The 15,050-nt window shown below is 72.8% G+C and overlaps 3 protein-coding genes across 3 annotated transcripts; 2 read left to right on the forward strand and 1 right to left on the reverse strand.

The window, feature by feature from the left end:
• Nucleotides 1-4,469: 4,469 nt before the first annotated feature.
• AURANDRAFT_64609 (hypothetical protein) lies at nt 4,470-6,146 on the reverse strand (the record flags this gene model as incomplete). Its single annotated transcript, XM_009039535.1, has 4 exons — nt 4,470-5,066; nt 5,308-5,442; nt 5,479-6,085; nt 6,124-6,146. 4 exons carry the CDS (start codon nt 6,144-6,146, stop codon nt 4,470-4,472), a joined length of 1,362 nt encoding a protein of 453 aa, XP_009037783.1.
• A 1,248-nt stretch (nt 6,147-7,394) lies between these two features.
• Nucleotides 7,395-9,090, forward strand: AURANDRAFT_71743 (hypothetical protein; the record flags this gene model as incomplete). The annotated part of the gene is made up of 2 exons (XM_009039291.1): nt 7,395-8,160; nt 8,214-9,090. Coding segments are annotated over 2 exons (1,643 nt in total), but the record flags the coding sequence as incomplete, so codon positions are not given.
• Nucleotides 9,091-9,217: 127 nt separating this feature from the next.
• On the forward strand, nt 9,218-15,040 carry AURANDRAFT_64611 (hypothetical protein; the record flags this gene model as incomplete). The annotated part of the gene is made up of 3 exons (XM_009039292.1): nt 9,218-9,663; nt 11,153-12,650; nt 13,877-15,040. 3 exons carry the CDS (start codon nt 9,218-9,220, stop codon nt 15,038-15,040), a joined length of 3,108 nt encoding a protein of 1,035 aa, XP_009037540.1.
• Nucleotides 15,041-15,050: the final 10 nt, after the last annotated feature.

Raw genomic sequence — 15,050 nt, forward strand, 5'->3', positions numbered from 1 at the left:
TGGGCCGACGCCTCGATGCAGATCGCCGACGCGCGCATGAGCAAATAATGCTGGCGCACGGGCCACATGCGGTAGAGCGCCACGAAGAGCGTGCTCGCGCGCCGCGCGTCGACGTAGTAGCCGCGCCACGCGTTGCGCCGCTGCCGCGTCTGGATCTCGATGGCCGCGGCCCAGAGCTCGCGCCGCTCCGCGCGGACCCGCGCGTCGAGGCTGAAGGCCACGGCGTCGAGGTGGCCGCGCTCGCCGTCGAGCTCGATGTCCGCGTACGCGCCGCCGACGGGCTTCGCGTCGTGGCGCGCGACGAACAAACTGCGCTCGCCTGTGCCGAATTCAAATCTTCAAATCGACTTCAATGTGAGCGTATTCGAATGTTTTGACACAAGAATTTTCACTGTGCTTCGAGAACTCGATGAGAGAAAACGATCCGTTCAAAAATCAGCCAAATCGACTTCGATTTGACCGAGCTAGAGAATTCTGAAGTTTGGTCAGGACCACCCAAACCAGTGGTTGAATTCGGCACAGGCGCTCGCGCGCGCGGCGGTAGCAGGTCTGGATCTTGAGCGTGTTCGTCATGCGGTCGTAGAAGATCATCCAGCCCGTGCGCGACACCCAGCGCATGATGCACCGCGTCACGCCGCGGCGCCGGCACCGCGCGAGGAACGACGCCAGCTTGCACGCGCCGCCGAACTGGCGGTACTCCAGGCGCCTCTGGTCGCGGTCCCGCTCGTGGAGCGCGACGCGCCAGAGCACCAGCGCCGCCGTCAGCTGGGCCTTCTCGAACTCCTCGACCCAGCGCCCCAGGATCGCCGCGAGGCGGCCGCGCACCGTCGCCGTCGACGCGAGCGACCCGCCGAAGGAGCCCGCCACCAGACGCAGGGGCAGCGCCCGCACCTGGGCGTCGATGCGCTCGTGGGCCTCCCGCCGCAGGCTCGACTCGATCTTCGCCTCGGCCTCCAGCAGGCTCGCGGACGCGGCCGCGACGCGGCCCATGTCGCCGTCGGCGGCCGCGAGCGACCCGTCGTCGTCCGTCGCGTCGCCGTCGGCGCCCCAGGCGACGCTGGGCACGACGGGCCCGCCCTTGAGGATCGCGCGCTTCCGCGCGGACCGCCAGGCCTCCTTGGCCTCGTCCGCGGCCCGGCGCCGCCGCGACCGCGCGTCCTTGCGGTCCGCGCGCGCGGACGCGATGGCGCGCCGCGCGCGGGGCTGGCGCGGCGTCACGACTAAAGCCGCGCCGAGGCGCCCCTCGGCCGTCGCGGCGCGCTCGACGCGCGCGCGCTCCGCCTCGACGCCGCCGTAGAGGTCCACGGCCGCGGGCAAGGCGCCGCCGTGGACGCCGCCGCGCGCGTCGCGCGCGCGCGGCGTCGTCGGCTCGTGGTGGCTCGGCCGGCCGAGGGGCGTGCGCCGCGCCTCGCGCGCGCTGTAGCTGTCCCAGCCGCCGACGAGCGGCGGCGTCATGCCCTCGCGGCTCAGGCCGTCTCGCGCCGACGCGGACGCGGACCAGAGGCTCGTGCCCGCGACCGCGTCGCCGCCGAGGTCGTGGGCCGTCCGCGGCCGCGCGCCGTGGCGCGGCGACCAGGCGACGGCCTTGGACACCGTCGACGCCTCGACGTCGACGAGGGGCCGCGACGCGACGGACGAGTCCTCCGAGGCCGCGCTCCGGGGCGAGAGCGCCGCGTCCTGCGGGACGGCGTCGCGCGTCGGCGGCCGGCTCGACGCGCGGCTCGTCGCCTCGCTGTCCGTGACGACGGTGAGGTCGCCCTGGCTCGACGTGCGGAAGAGGTCCAGCGACTCCGGCGCGAAGGACTCGAGGGGCCACGCCGCCGTCGCCGTCCTCGCCGCTTTCGCGTCGGGCGCCGCGGGGAGCATGGCCCGCAGGCGCCGCGCGCGCGGGTGCGCGGGCTCCTTGAGCGCCACGCCGGCGTAGGTCCGCAGCGTCGCGACGTCCTTGTACTCGCGGAGGATCGCGTCGGACGTCGCGGGCCGCCGGATCGCGTCCATCGCGTCGCGCGCGCGCGGCCGCAGGGCCAGCGGGTCGCCGCGCGTCCGCGCGGGCCGCGGCTTGGGCACGACGAAGCGCGTCGCCTGGTAGCCCAGGAGCCGGTCGCCGTCGAGGGGCAGGGGCGCCGTCGCGGAGCCCAAAGCCAGATCCGCGGGCGCCTCCGCGTCGTCGGCGAACGCGACCGCGGGCCGCCGCGGCCCGCCGGCCGTCGCCGCGCGGTAGCCGCCGCGCGTCGTCCGCACGTAGCCGCCGCGGTTGTCCGCGCGGGCGACGCTCGACGTGTGGTCGTAGAGGGGCGTCGCCGCGAAGCCCGACGCGGACCGCTTCTCGAGCGTCGCGACGTAGTCGCTGAGGCGGCCCGACATGGTCACCGTGCCCGGCTTCGCGTTGCGCTTCTCGACGGCGTCGACCTTGGCCTCGATGCCCAGGTCCGGGTGCGACACGCGGTTCACGGCCTCGAGCGCCGCGGCCGCGTCGAACGTCTCGACGAAGACCGCGGCCTTCTTCTTCTTGTCCCGCAGCCTGCGGGACGACGCGTCCGCGGCGGCCTCGAGCTCGGCGCGCTCCTCGGCCTGCTGCTTCTCGAAGGAGTCGAGGTCCGCCTCGCCCGCGGCCTGGCGCTTCGCCGCGGCCGCGGCCGCGCGGCGTTGCTCTTTCTGCTCCGCGGCGTGGCGCGCCTTCTTCCGTTCGATCGCGTGCTGCATGACCTTGGCCGACGCGGCCACGGACTCGGGCGTGGCGTTCATGGGGCGCAGGGGCTCGGCCGCCGCGCGGACACCGCGCTCGCCGGGCGTCGTCAGCGCGACGACGAGGCCGAGCACCGTCGCGCAGTTCTGCCGCATGAGGCGCGCGTCCGCCACCGTCAGCTCCGCGTTCTTGGGCACGGGCTGGGGCCGCTTCTCGCCGCCCCCCTCGCCGCGCTTCTCGGGCGGCGGCGCCTTGCGCGCCCAGATCTGCCAGAGCCGCTGCTGCCGCGACGCGTAGCCCACCAGCTCGAGCAGCGCGTCTTCGATGGGCGCGGCGCCGCGCGGCGAGTGCTCGCGCGGCGCCGCGTCGAGCGCGCGGACGGCGTCGACGCCCAGGCCGCCGCCCCGCAGCGCCTCGAGCTCGCGGCCGAGCGCCGTCGCCGCCAGGGCCCGCGCGTAGGGCGTCGTCGACGCGTCGCGCACCCGGGCCGCGAGCGCCAGGGCGCCGGCGAGGGCGCCGTTCGTCTCCGGGGCCTCGTCGGCCGCGGGCGGCGGTGGAGCCGTAGCCACGGCCGCCAACATTTTGTCTTTTTTTAGCCTTGGCTCATACTGTTGGATGGAGCTGTCACGTCGGGTACCATGCCCTAGCGCGGCTGCCCAGCTTGCACACTTCAACGCCGACCGCATCGTCTTGGCGTCCACGGCAACATCTCGAGTGGGGCTGAGATCTGGCTTCGAGTCGGCGAGGCAAGAGTGTACAGCTCCGCGCCGCGCCACCGCAGCAACCTCCGCACGCCGCGCCGCGCGCCTGGGCCATGTCGTCGTTCTGGGGCGCGTCCGTGAGCGCCAAGGAGCCGCTGACCGTGGAGCCGGACCCCTGCGGCGACCTGAACATCACGTCGGCGACGGTGCAGGCGGGCAAGCCCGGCAAGCCGGTGCTGCTCAAGATCTGCGCCGACGACGGCGACACGTTCACGCTCGCGGCCCTCGTGCCCGGCGCGCACGACCACCAGCGCCTCGACGTGCAGCTGGGCGCGGGCAACGAGAAGGTCGTCTTCACCGTCGTCGGCTCGGCGAAGCTCGACCTCACGGGCTACGTGACGATCCCCGAGGAGTACGGCGCCGTCGAGAGCGACGGCGACGAGGACTCGGACGACGACGAGGCCGTGGGCGACGAGCGCGAGCTCGCGCGGACCATGTTCGGCACCGCGCGCCTCGCCGGGTCGGACGACGACGACTCGGACGACTCGGACGACTCGAGCTTCGACGAGGCCGACGAGGCGGCGGCGGCCAAGCTCCTCTACGGCGACTCCGACGACGACGACTCCGACGACTCCGACGACGACGACGACGACGACGACGACGACGACGACGACGACGACGACGACGACGACGACTCGTCCTCGGACGGCCTCGGCGTCGGCGACGACGACGACTTCGGCGTCCAGCCCGTGCTGAAAAAGGCCGCGACGCCGGCGGCGTCGGCGAAGAAGCGCAAGGCCGAGTCGACGCCGCCGGCCGCGGCGCAGCCGGCGGCGAAGAAGGCGGCGCCGGCCAAGGCCGCGACGCCGGGCGGCTCGGGCCCCGAGGACGCGTGGGCGGGGAGCATCGCCGCCTACATCAAGGACAACGGCAAGTCGCCGCTCTCCAAGCTGGGCAACCAGTGCAAGCGGCCCGCGGGCCTCGCCACGAAGCTCAAGGCCTTCATCGCGAGCAAGCCGAACCTGTTCTCCATCGACAAGGACGAGGTCAACCTCGTCTAGGGCCGCTTTTTTACAGGCGCCCTAGTTCTGGGACAGCTGGGTGACGATGGCCGTGAGGTGCTGGAGCTGCTCGAAGCCGTCGAAGGTCGGCGCGGCCTCGGGCGGCGGCTTGGGCTTGAGCGTCGCGGACGTCGCGGAGAAGACCCAGCCGCGGGAGCGGCAGGCCTCGAGGGCCTGCTGGTCCGTGAGCCGGAGCGCCGCCGCGACCTTGCCGAGGCGGACCTCGCCGTAGGACGACGCGAAGAGCAGGAGCTCGCGGTCGCGGACCGCCGCCGCGGCCTCCGCCGCGAGGGGCGCCGTCGCGTCGTCCCAGGCGCCCGTCTCGAGGATCTCGATGGCGCCGGGCACGTCCTGCCGCTCCCAGAGCGCCGCGCCGACGGTCCACGCGCCCCGGAGCGGCGCCGACGCCGCGCGCGCGGCCTCGGGCGACCGCCGCCAGACGAACCGCGCCTCGTCGAGGCGGTCCGCGACGACGTAGAGCAGCAGGAGCTGCGCCGACACGCTCCCGAGGTCGCCCGCCGCGCCGTCGACGAGCGACAGCTCGAGCTTCTCCAGGGCGGCGAGGCGCGCCGCCGGGGACACGGGCTCCTCGATGTCCATGGCGCTCATGGCTCTTTGCTGTGTTGTGAGTGTTTGCGGCGGTACGCTGGGGTCGCCGCGGTGGTCCGGCGCGCGCGCGGCGAGGCAGAGGGTCGAGACTCGATCGATCGGCACCTCCGACCCCGTCTCGACGTTGCCGATGATGGGCTCGTCGTTCGCAGCGCTTTTGGTCGCGCTCTGCGCGACGACAGGCCATGCCATTGCCACGTCGGATATCTTCGACCGTTCTCTAACGAGTTCTCTTCTAAAACCCAAGGACAACGACGTCGCCCGCGATGTCGAGGCCGAGCGACTCGAAGCCGAGCGCCTCGAGACCGAGCGCCTCGAAGCTGAGCGCGTCGGAGCTGAAGTGGCCGCGGAGGCCGAGCGACTCGAAGCCGAAGCGGCCGCGAGGCTAACTCGACCGATGGCTAACTTTCTAGCCAAGGACAACGCGGAGGCCGAGCGACTCGAAGCCGAGCGCCTCGAGACCGAGCGTCTTGAAGCCGAACGCGTCGAGGCCGAGCGCGTCGAGGCTGAGCGCCTCGAAGCTGAGCGCGTCGAAGCCGAAGCGGCCGCGGAGGCAGAGCGACTCGAAGCCGAGCGCCTCGAGACCGAGCGTCTTGAAGCCGAGCGCGTCGAGGCCGAGCGCCTCGAAGCTGAGCGCGTCGAAGCCGAAGCGGCCGCGGAGGCCGAGCGAGTCGAAGCCGAGCGCCTCGAGACCGAGCGTCTTGAAGCCGAACGCGTCGAGGCCGAGCGCGTCGAGGCCGAGCGCGTCGAAGCTGAGCGCGTCGAAGCCGAAGCGGCCGCGGAGGCCGAGCGACTCGAAGCCGAGCGCCTCGAGACCGAGCGTCTTGAAGCCGAACGCGTCAAGGCCGAGCGTTTCGAGGCCGCGCGCGTCGAAGCTGAGCGCGTCGAAGCCGAAGTGGCCGCGGAGGCCGAGCGACTCGAAGCCGAGCGACTCGAAGCCGAGCGCCTCGAGACCGAGCGTCTTGAAGCCGAGCGCGTCGAGGCCGAGCGCCTCGAAGCCGAAGCGGCCGCGGAGGCGAAGGCGGAAGCTCGCGGGGGCAACACGCTGACTCGACCGATGGCTAACTTTCTAGCCAAGGACAACGACATCGCCGCCGAGGTGCGACGTACGACGATGACCTCGGTGCTCAAGCTCGTCGCGCTCTACGCGAGGAGAGAGCATGCCATCGTCGCGCCGGAGGCCCGCGACCGACCGCTCGCTCAAAAGGGCAAGGACCGCGACGTCGCCGACGTTTTGTTCGCTTCGATGTACGGCTCCGCCGACGACGTCGCGTCCGAGGCCCTGGCCCTCGCGGAACGCATGGCGGCGGCCGAGGCCGAGCGGGACGAGATCCTCGACGAGACGGAGCAGCTGCGCGAGTCCGTCGCGCGCGCCGAGGCCGCGGCCCTCGCCCTCGCGGCCAGCACGGCGGCGGCGGAGAAGGGCGTCGAGTTGCTGCTGGGCGAGATGGAGGCGCTGCGCGCGACCGCCGCGCGCGCCGACGCCGCGGAGCGGAAGCTCGAGGCGACGACCGTCGAGCTCGGAACGCTGCGCGAGGCGCGCGCGACCGTCGTCGCGGAGCGCGAGGCCGAGTTCGTCGAGACCATCGAGGAGGCGACGGCCGAGTCCATCGCCGCGAAGCGGCGCGTCGCCGAGCTCGAGGACGCGCTGGCGGCGCTGGACCTCATGCTCGCGAACGCGGCGCGCGACGCCGCCGCCGCGTCCGAGCGCGCGGACGCGGAGGCCGCCAGGGCCGCGACGAACGCGGCCGACGCCGCGCGCGAGCGCGACGCCAAGCTCGCGGCCGAGGCCGAGGCGGCCTTGGCCCGGGAGCGGGCGGACCGCGCCTCCGACGCCGCGACGGCGACGCAGGCCGAGCTCGCGGAGGCCAAGCGCGAGATCGTGGTCGGCCGGACGAAAAAAGACGCGAGCGGGACGGGCGCGAAAATCGTCGAGCTCGAGGGCGAGCGCGCCGGCGCGAGGAACCGGGTTCTGCCACCACTGCGCGATGAGCTCGACCTCGCCCGTGACGTTGTCGCTCTCCTCCGCCGCCTCCGCGTCGTCTTCTTCGCCCGGGTCCGGTCGATTCTCACGGCGCTCAAGTTGGCGCTCGTGGTCTTTTGTCGCGCGATTCTCGTGTCGTTAGATGATGTGTCTTGAGCGTTTGCGGCGGGGTCGCGTTTGTGGGTGTTCCAACGGGAGGGTCGCACGCGCGGCGGTCGCGGCGTCGCGGCGCGAAGGCGAGATGGGCACGATGTCTCGCAAGTGGGCCGGGTACCCGGCGGTGCCGGCGACTTGTCCGAGGCTCCTCGAGGAGCCGAAGCTGCAGCAGTGCACAGCTGAAGTGGCAGCCGAGCATGGCGACGCGCGTGCTCGCGGTTTCAGTCGCGCTCGCGGCGGCGAGCCATGCCTTCGTCGTGCCGAAGACCCGCGTCGCACCGACGACTCTCAACGGCAAGGACAGCGACGTCGAAGAGCTCGTGTCGGCGTCGATGTATGGCACCGCCGCCGACGTCGCGTCCAAGGCCCTGGCCCTCGCGGACCGCACGGCGGCGGCGGAAAAGGGCGTCGCGGTGCTGCTGGGCGAGATGGAGGCGCTGCGGGCGACCGCCGCGCGCGCCGAGGCCGCGGAGCAGGAGCTCGAGGCGACGACCGTCGCGCTCGAGACGCGCGCCGCGGCCGCGGCGCGGAAGCTCGAGGCGACGAACGTCGCGCTCGAGACGCGCGCCGAGGCCGCGGAGCAGAAGCTCGAGGCGACGACGGTCGCGCTCGAGGCGCTCCGCGAGGAGCGCGAGAGCTTCCTCGCGGAGCGCGAGGCCGAGGTCGAGGCCATCGAGGCGGCGACGGCCGAGTCCATGCAGGCGAGGAAGCGCGTCGCCGAGCTCGAGGACGCGCTGGCCGCGCTGGACCGGAAGCTCGCGACGGCGACGCGCGACGCCTCCGCCGCGTCCGAGCGCGCGGACGCGGCGCAGGCCGAGGCCGACGCCCTGGCGCTGAAGCGGGACCGCGCCGTCGAGCGCCTCGCCGTGAGCCGGCGCGACAACGAGGGCCTGCAGGAGGTGCTCGGCCGCCAGGCGGACCTCGTCGAGAAGTCGCAGGCCAACTACGAGAAGTCGCTCGCGGGTCTTTTTTCCCGGCGTCTCGCGGCGTTTCGTACGAGACATCGTTCCACGTAGGCTTCCGCGAGGCCGCGGTGGAGGCCCAGTCGACCATCGACCGCATCGCCGAGTTCTCGGGCATGGTCTGGGCGTCGGGTGCGTTCGGCATCGGCGCCGCTACCGAGGAGGCCGCGGCGAACGCGGGCGAGGCCGAGGCCGAGCGGGCGGCGAAGGACGCCGCCCAGGTCGCGCTCACCCGGGAGCAGGCGGACCGCGCCTCCGACGCGCGGCGCGCCGCCGCCGCGGAGAAAGCGGCGGCCGACGAGCTCGCCGTCGAGGCCGCCAGGGCCGCGACGAACGCGGCCGAGGCCGCGCGCGAGCGCGACGCCAAGCTCGCGGCCGAGGCGGCCTTCGCCCGGGAGCAGGCGGAGCGCGCCTCCGACGCCGCGGCGGCGGCGACGGAGGCCAAGCTCGCGGAGACCAAGCTCGCGACCGAGGTCGGCCGGACGAAACTCGCGAGGGCGGACGCGAGCGAGAAGGGCGCGAAAGTCGTCGAGCTCGAGGGCCAGCTCGCGAGCCCGGCGGTGCTCTTCCGCCGCCTCCGCGTCGTCCTCGTCGCCCGGGCCCGCGCCGCCGCCGGTCGCGCCAAGAACGGGACGATCTCCGCGGCCCGGGCCACGGGCTCCGCCGTCGGCAACGGCGCCCGGGCCACGGGCTCCGCCGTCGGCAACGGCGCCCGGGCGACGCGGTCCGCCGTCGGCAACGGCGCGGCCAAAACGCGCGCGGCCGCGTCGCGCGCGAAAACCGGGATACTCGCCGCGGCCCGCGCGACGCGCTCCGCGGTGAGCACCGACGCGGCGGTGAAAACGCTCGACGCCGCCAGGGCCGACGCCGCCAGGGACGACCTGCCCAAAAACGGGGCCAAGGGCGGCGCGCCCCAGTAAGACTTCCAGTAAGTGTCACAGTGTGAAGCTGTCGAAGTTTCTGATTGGTCGGTTGATAAACATGTTCAAGTATCCGCCTCCTCCTCGACGAAACCGCAGGCCGGGCTGCTTCTGCTTTGCGCGTGGTCCCGCGGCGCCATGGACTGCGTGGACAAGCTCGTGAGCGAGGTGGCGCGGAACGAGATCTGGCGCGAGCACATCCGCAAGGAGTCGGCCATGTCGGATAAGCACCTGGGCACCCAGACCTACCGCCTCAACGTGTCGAACCTCGGGAAGAACATCATGGCCCCGAAGCCGACGGCGCGGCAGGAGGACGGCGGGGCGACGGTGAGCGCGAAGACGACGGAGGTCGTGGACCAGGTCATGGCGGACCTCGAGAAGCAGACGAGCCCGCGGCCCGCGGAGCGCACGTCCGTGCCTCCGACGGCGAACGGGGAGATCGGCTGGATGCTCGGCTACTCCAAGTCCATGTTCCGCATGCGATGGAAGAAGGACCGGGGGCTCTGCGACGTGACGCGCTACGCCGACCAGTCCTGGCGCCTCGGGCGGAACCCCTTTGTGAAAACGACGACGACGAATGCCTCGTGAGCGCCGCCCGTCGCCGCGCCGAGGCCGCGCGACCCCCTTCGACTCCCCGCTCGACACCGACGCTCGCCCGGCGCCTTAAGATGGCCCGCCGGGGTTCTTTTCGCGGCGCGGTGCCGCGACGCGGGGGATCGGGCGACGCGCGTGACGGTGGGGAGCGCGGGGATCGGGCGCCGCGCTCGGTCGGACGATGTTACTAGGCGGAGCGCGCGAGGATGAGGGGCGACGGCGACGTCGACGGCGGGTCCTCGATGAGGTTGAACGAGTCCCGCGCGCGGGCCTCGAGCTGGACGCCCTCCTGCTGGATCATGGCCCGGCGAAAATCCGGCGTCGAGAGGTAGGTCGAGATCGTCGACATGGACGGGACGCGCATGCGCCCCGCGGGGCAGGGGCCGACGGCGCCGGACGCGACGACCGCGCCGAGGAAGATGAGGCCGCCGCCGGCGACGGCCGCGGACGACATGTCCTCGCCGAGGAGCGCGAGCCCCAAAACCGCGGCCCAGAGCGGCTCCGACGCCAGGAGCAGCGAGGCCTCGGACGCGCGGATCGCCGCCTGGGCTTTCTGCTGGAAGACGTCCGCGAGCGCGCCGGGCACCGCGGCGCAGTAGACGACGAGCGCCCACGGCAGCGCCGCGTCCCAGCCGACGAGCGCGTCCGCGGGCGTGGTATGTTGCGCGGCGGCGGCGGCGGCCCAGAAAAATACGTAGAAGCCAAAGCAGCACAGGTTCTTGACGGCCTGGACCTGTGTCGCGTCCGCGTCGCCCGGGACCGCGGACGTGAGGCAGAGGTACCAGCCCCAGAGCGCCGCGCCGACGACGACGAGCCCGTCGCCGACGGCCGCCGACCTCGCCGCGGCGACGGCGGCCGCCGACGTCGCCGGCGAGCCCGTGGGCGCGGACAGCAGCGCGACGCCGCAGAGCGCGACGGCCGCGCCGACCCAGACGCCGCGGCCCTGCGCGCGCCGCAGGAAGACGCGCTCGAAGACCGGCGTGAAGATGACGCTCAGCTGCAACAGGAACGCGGCCTTGGCCGCGCTCGTCCGCGCGATGCCCGCGTAGACGAGCTCCTGCGACGCCGTGTTGAAAAACGCGAGCTTCGCCGCCATGGGCCAGAGGCCCGGCGGCGCCGCGCCGCCGCCGCCGCGCTGCGCTAAAATCGCCGGCACGAAGAGCAACGTGCCCACGGCGGCCTTGCAGACGGCGACGGACGTCGTCGACGGCGACGCGGCCAGCGTAAAGATCAGGCGCATGGCGACGTCCAGCGAGCCGTACGAAAGCGCGACGCCCATGAGAATGAAGCGCGACGCGCAGGGCGCGATGCCCTGCGCCTTCTCCTCGACGAGCGGCTGGCGCTCCATTAGAGTGGTTGCAAAGCCGCGGTGCGCGCAGCTCCGACGACGCTGACACGCGATGTTGTATGCTTGCTTGCTGGAATTGCCACAAGCAAAAAGAACTTGTTGAAAAAATCAACACTCAAGAGTTGCCCCAGTGCAATGGCCATCGGCGCGCAGAAGATCCCGCGCCTCGCGCCAGCCATGGCCGCCATCGCGACGCTCCCGCGTGCTCTCGCGCGCCGCCACGCGCGCACGCTGTCCCTCAAAGACACGAGCCGCTTCGCGCCGGACAACGACGGCCAATACTGGCCCAAGACGAACTCGCCCGAGTGGCTGGCGCTGCAGAAGCGGCCGTCGAGCGGCGGCCCCATCGGCCCGCGCGCGCCGCGCGACGGCGGCCCCATCGGCCCGCGCGCGCCGCGCGACGGCGGCAACCGGAGCTTCTTCGGCATCCCAGCGGACGACGCGCCGCCCGTGCGGAGCCCCGTCGAGGAGGGCTGGCTCGAGCAGCGGCGAAAAGCGAGAATCGAGGAGCGGGCGCGCGAGCAGGCGGCGGAGGCGCGCTTCGACAAGATCCAGACGACGAACGGCGCGACGCCCCCGGGCTCGCCGAGCGCGCTCGCGCGGCCGCACCCGCTGGCGAGGCCGCCGCCGTCGCCGCGCGTCGAGCGGATGCGCGGCTTCCGCATGACGCCCGCGGAGATCAAGCGGGCCCTGGACCTCGAGGTCGTCGGCCAGCACGCGGCGAAGCGCGCCATCGCCGTCGCCGTCGCCGAGCACTACGGCCACGCGCGCCGGTGCCTCGAAGACCCAACGCGCAAGGACGCGACGTGGCACAAGAAGAACCTGCTCCTGCTTGGCCCGTCGGGCTGCGGCAAGACGCAGCTCTGCCGCGCGCTCGCCAAGGTCGTCGACGCGGCCTACGTCAAGGCCGACGCGACGAAGTTCTCCGCGACGGGCTACGTGGGCCGCGACGTCGACGACGTCGTCGCCCAGCTCGTCGACGCGGCCGGCGACGACCGCGAGGCGGCCGAGTTCGGCGTCGTCCACGTCGACGAGATCGACAAGGTCTGCGAGCGGCCGGGCGGCCTCCTGGGCGGCGGCGCGTCCGTGAACACGCGCGACGTCCAGACGTCTTTACTGAAACTCATGGAGGACGCGGAGCTCGCCGTCGGGAACAAGGGGCCGCCCGTGTCCGTGCGCGCCGGCGCGAAGCCCGCGAGCGCGACGTTCTCGACGAAGTTTGTGCTCTGGATCTTCTCCGGCACGTTCTTGCCCCTCCTCGATAGGCTCGCGCGCGAGGGCGCCGCGGGGCCCTCGGCGCGGGACCTCGTCGAGTCGGGGTTGATCCACGAGTTCGTCGGCCGCGTGCCCGTGCGGTGCGCGCTCGACCCGCTCTCCGCGGACGACCTCGTCAGCATCCTCGCCGCGGACGGCGCCATGTCGCCGCTCCACCAGCAGAAGGCCTACTTCGAGACCTACGACATCGAGCTCACCGTCGGCGACGACGCGCTCGAGGCCATCGCGGAGCGCGCGCTCGCGCACGGCCTCGGCGCGCGCGCGCTCGTCTCCGAGCTCGACGCGGTCCTGCGCGGCTTCGCGTTCCACCTCCCCTCCGCGGACGCGGACCGCCTCCACCTCGACGCGGCCCTCGTCGCCGACCCGGCCGCGGCGCTCGACCGCGCGCTGCGAGACGCCGGCGCGCCGCCCGCGTTGTAACAGTGGCTTTACCTTACGCCGTCGACCTGGCGCTGGGAGCGCCAGAACGAGAGGACGTGCCAGAAGAGCGCGTCGGGCAACGACGCGCCCCGGGCCCGGCGCTTCGCGCCGGAGTTCGCGAAGCTCGTCGAGAAGAGGCGCCTCAGGGGACCGCGCGGCGCGGTCGCGCGTCCTCGTTGGCAGAGGACGCGCAGCATGAGCAAGTCGACGCGCGGCGCGCGCGCGTAGGCCTTCCATCCGCCCGAGAGGCGCACGTCGGCGAGCAGGCGGAGGTACGTCTCGTTTTCCGTGCGATCCTCCGCCGATGCGCCGTGAAATCGATAGTCCGGGCGCGCGCCGGCGCGAAGCAGCAGGCGCATCGTGCCGCGCCGATCGACGGAGTCGCACACCAGCGAGGCGAACAGCAGCGGAGTCATGCCGGAGCTGGCCGGCGTGTCGACCGGCGTGTTGGGGTCGACGCCGGCGTGCAAGAGCATGGCCAGCGCTTCCTGGTGGTCGTCGATGATGACTCGGGCCGTGATCTTCATTTGCTCGCGCGTGGCGTGGCGCAGGAGCAACGCGAACGTGTCCATGTGGTCGTAGCACACCGCTAGATCGAGCGTGCTCATGCACTCGTCGTTCTTGTCTTCGAGCTCCGCGCCGAATTCGAAGAGCAGCGCGACGAGACGACAGAGGCCTTGGCGCACGGCGACGCGAACGATAGGGGAATCGCCGAAGATGAATTTGGGATCCGCGCCGTGCTCCAAGAGCGCCCGAAGGACGGGATAGCCGCGGTCGTCGTCGATCTCGCTCATGTGCTTGGCGCGAGCGACCGCGAGCGCCGGCAGCGTGGCTGGTGCGAACGCGGGAGATGCGAACGTCATCGCAGTCATGTTCGGGTCGCCGCCGCGCACCAGCCACTGTCGGACCGCGACTTCGTCGTCTTCGATCATAGCCGTGAGCAGCGCGCGCGTCATGTCGGGCCCGAGCGCGCCGCCCGCCGCCTCCGCCATGATGCCGCGCCCGAGACGGCGCCCAAGCACAGCCGAGCTCGGAGTGCTCGAAGGCCCAAAGAGCCGGAAAGGTTGAAGATACATCAAGCCCGCCGCCGCCGCGCTGGGCCGGGGCTGGGCCACGGCGCCGCAGCTTGCGAAGCCCGTGCCGCGATGCACCTCACGGAGGACGTGGTCAAGCGTCTGTGCAAGACGGATCCGGCGACGGTCGAGCACTTCCACATCCACTGGGTCCACGTCGACCGCGTGCGGCCGACGAGCCTGCTGCGGTGCCAGTGCCTCGTGAGCCTGTGCCTGAGCCACGCGGACCTGCTGAAGATCGAGGGCAAGGTGCTGGGCCGCTGCGTGAACCTGTGGTGGGTGGACCTGAGCCACAACCGGCTCGCCGGGGACGCGCTCGCGACGTCGGGCATCGACGAGTTCAGCGCGCTGGGCGCGCTCGACCTCGGGCACAACGCGCTGGGCCCCGAGTCGCTGGCCCCCGCGTCGGAGATCGAGGTCGTGCGCCTGACGTTGGCGGGCAACGCGGGCCTCGGCGCCGGCGACGACTCGTACCGGCGCACGGCGCTCCAGCGCGCGCCCGCCGCGTGGGTTCTAGACGACCACTTCGTGACGGCCGCGGAGGCCGCGAGCGCCGTCGAGGCCCACGAGGCCGCCGCGGCGCTGGAGCGCAAGACGTCGCCGCCGGCGTCGCCGACGTCGCCGACGATTCTAGAGAAGCGGACGCTCGCGACGCTCGGCGACGGCGACTGGAACGAGGCGTCCGCCGGCGACACGGCGACGAAGAAGCATCTCGCGCGGCACCGGCGCGTGCTCGCGAACCAGCCCGCGCGGCCGTTTTTGAGGGATCAGTACCGGCTGAAGAATCTGGTCGTCGAGTACGAGACGCGGTGCGCCGCGCTCAAGTCGTGGGCGTCCGCGGAGCCGCGCGACGGCCGGAGGACCGGGCCGCGGCGGCCGCCGAACACGCGGCGCGCGGAGCTCTGCGGCCTGCCGACGCGGGCGCGGCTCGACGCCTGCGTGCTCCTCTGGGCGTCCCTCCAGTTCGCGCCGCTGCCGGCGGCCATGTACAAGGAGGCGCTGACGATCCTGCTCGCGCCGCACGCGGGCGTCGGCGCCGTCGGCGACGTCGCGGCGCTGCCGCCCTTCGTGCGCAGCGGCCTCGTCGCGCTCCTGCGGGAGCAGAACGCGGCGGACGCCGAGGCGAGGCCGGGGGAGCTCAACGACCTCGAGCGCGACCTCGCGGCCGCGGTGCCCGCCGTCGCCGTCTGCACCCGCGTGGAGATCAACCGCTGGTTTGGGGGGTCCCGACCAAACTTTGAAATCCTCTAGCGCGGCCAAA

Source organism: Aureococcus anophagefferens, assembly GCF_000186865.1.
Source record: "Aureococcus anophagefferens unplaced genomic scaffold AURANscaffold_11, whole genome shotgun sequence".
Taxonomy (NCBI): Eukaryota; class Pelagophyceae; order Pelagomonadales; family Pelagomonadaceae; genus Aureococcus; species Aureococcus anophagefferens.